Raw genomic sequence first — 2,500 nt, forward strand, 5'->3', positions numbered from 1 at the left:
TGTTCTAGCTGTGTTTACCTGTGCGGTTTGGCCACTTAATGGTCGGGCCAACAGGTGATGTATGGCCAGCGTAGTAGACCATTTAGAGAGACGTCATTCTCCTCCTCCTCTCTCTCCCAAATTGCGTAATCTCCCTTCCCCCTATTCTCCCTTCTCCCCCCCTTCTCTCCCTCACCCCTCCCCTCCCCTCCCTTTTCCCCCTTCCCCCCCCTCCCCCTGTAGCCCCAGGTCAGCCCAGGTCAGTCTCAGGTGTAGGTTATTTAACGCCGTCCCGTGAGGGGAGAGCAAGGGCCCGAGTCAGAGTTTAGCGTTGTCAGAGGTTGTCAGAGGAAGTTGCCGGGGTAGAGCTGGTGGAAGGTCCGGGCGGCTAGAGTACAGAGCTGGGTACACACGTCCCGGCCCGAGCACACTAGAGTACAGTGCTGGAGCCCGTGTCACAGCTAGACAGACAGCCTAGGGCCTTAGGCGGCGCCCAAACTGACGTGTGCTGTTCTCCGGCAGCTGGCGCGCTGGTGGTGGCGTGGGCGACGATGGCGGGAAAGGGTGATGGTATTGGTGGTGTTGGAGGACCTCTGGGGCTAACGGACGGCGGCGGCGGCGGACACGACGGCGGCGGCGACGGCGCGGCCATGAGCCACGGCAGCGGCCGCCTGTACCCGTGCCCCGACTGCGAGAAGGTGTTCCGGCACCCGCGCTCCTACTACCAGCACCAGCACGTCCATCGCGGCACGCACTCCTGCCCGGGCTGCCGCAAGCTCTTCTCGCGCCGCTGGGACCTCCTGCGGCACCTCAACAAAAACAAGTACGGTTGCCCTGCGCGCTGGCGAGAGGGGGGGCGCCACCCCCCGTACCACAACTCGCTGAGCCTGTCCGCCCTGGCGTCCGCCGCCGCCGTGGCCGCGACCTCGCACGACGCCGCGCCGCCCGAGCCGCCCGACCGCCTTCTGGCGCTGGACCAGCCCCGCCACGCCGCGCCCTGGACCCTCGCGACTGCTGTTCCCCGGCCGGGCGGCGGCAGCGGCAGCAGTAGCGGCGGCAGCAGCAGGGAGCCCCGCCCCCCGGAGCCCTCGGCTGCAAGGACCTCCCCGTGAGGGTGGCGCCACGCCGGAGCTCCGCCTCCGCCGCCGCCCACGACTCTAGCTGTGATAGCCTCATGACCCCGAGTCACGCAGGCCGGCCAGCCGCACGCACGCGACCCCCGCCCGCCGCCGCCCTCGCCGCCGCCGCCGCCGCGACCCGCTGCTAGGGAGGGGGGAGGCGCGCCCATACCAGCCCACCTGGCCCACCAGGCCCGCCCAGCCAGCTCGCTCTGCCCCGCTGATGCCCACCCTCTGCCCACCCTCGCCACCGCCCCCCGCAGTACGCTGCTGCCCTCTGCACCCGAGAGACCAATGCCAAGCCAGGAGGGGACGCTCCGGGGTGCAGGAGAGAGAGAGAGAGAGAGAGAGAGAGAGAGAGAGAGAGAGAGAGAGAGAGAGAGAGAGAGAGAGAGAGAGAGAGAGAGAGAGAGAGAGAGAGAGAGAGAGAGAGAGAGAGAGAGAGAGAGAGAGAGAGAGAGAGAGAGAGAGAGAGAGAGAGAGAGTAAGGGAGACAGATAGACAAATATTAATAACCCAGTAACGTGATTTTTAATTCGTATACGTGTGTGCGTGTGTGTGTGTTGTGTGTGTGTGTGTGTGTGTGTGTGTGTGTGTGTGTGTGTGTGTGTGTGTGTGTGTGTGTGTGTGTGTTAATATACATTTAACCATCACTTATCCCATTCAAAATCATGAACCGACCTAGCCTTTAGAAAATAAACATTTTACACAGAAAAAAAGGATTACGTGCAGTACAAACGCAACACATATTTCTAATGCAGCATCACATAGAAGTGCCAAAAAGGAAATAAGAACTACAAGAAAAGCGAAATCGATTGATTGGCGTATGCGGTGCAGAACATTAGATTGATTAATATTGATACTTCTACTACTTTTCTTGTTATGTACCATCATAAGGACACAATGTTAGCGCACTTCATGTTTTGTTAGAGAGACATTTACACATTTTTCAACTATACTTATCATGATAAATATTTTGTTGCTACTATTGTTGTTGTTGTTGTTGTTGTTGTTATTGGACAGTAGATGTAAATTGTTGTTTAAGAATTGGTAAATCTTATTTTAAAGAGTTTGAAAGTAGGCATAGTAATAAATAAAAAGCAAAGGAGGCTGGAGAGATTATGTGAAGGGGAATGGGAGGGGGTAGGAAGGTGTGTGTGTGTGTGTGTGTGTGTGTGTGTGTGTGTGTGTGTGTGTGTGTGTGTGTGTGTGTGTGTGTGTGTGTGTGTGTGTAGGAGACGGGAGGGGAGAGGAGAGGAGAGGGAAGGGAAGGGGAGGGGAGTGTGTGTAGGAAGGGATGGGGGCAGAGAGAGGGAGGAGACATGGGGGGGGGGGGCTAGGACATGTCACGCAGGGTGTGCATGGTTGCCAGCGATATTTCTTTGCCGTGGGTGATGCATTTG

General features: G+C 57.9%; 1 protein-coding gene across 8 annotated transcripts in view; it reads left to right on the top strand.

Annotated features, from left to right (window-relative positions):
* The window catches only part of LOC125031178 (longitudinals lacking protein-like), an 87,064-nt gene that overhangs the window by 52,432 nt on the left and 32,132 nt on the right, over positions 1-2,500 (top strand). For 2 of the 8 annotated variants that reach the window (XM_047621771.1, XM_047621774.1), the window contains exon 7: positions 502-1,808. The exons of the other annotated variants lie outside the window; for them this stretch is intronic. In XM_047621771.1, coding sequence (XP_047477727.1) covers positions 502-1,091 — 590 coding nt within the window. In that variant the 3' untranslated portion in view covers positions 1,092-1,808. Of the gene's footprint in view, positions 1-501; positions 1,809-2,500 lie in introns of those variants that run through there. 8 annotated transcript variants of the gene reach the window in all.

Source organism: Penaeus chinensis, chromosome 12 (assembly GCF_019202785.1).
Source record: "Penaeus chinensis breed Huanghai No. 1 chromosome 12, ASM1920278v2, whole genome shotgun sequence".
Classification (NCBI taxonomy): Eukaryota; Metazoa; Arthropoda; class Malacostraca; order Decapoda; family Penaeidae; genus Penaeus; species Penaeus chinensis.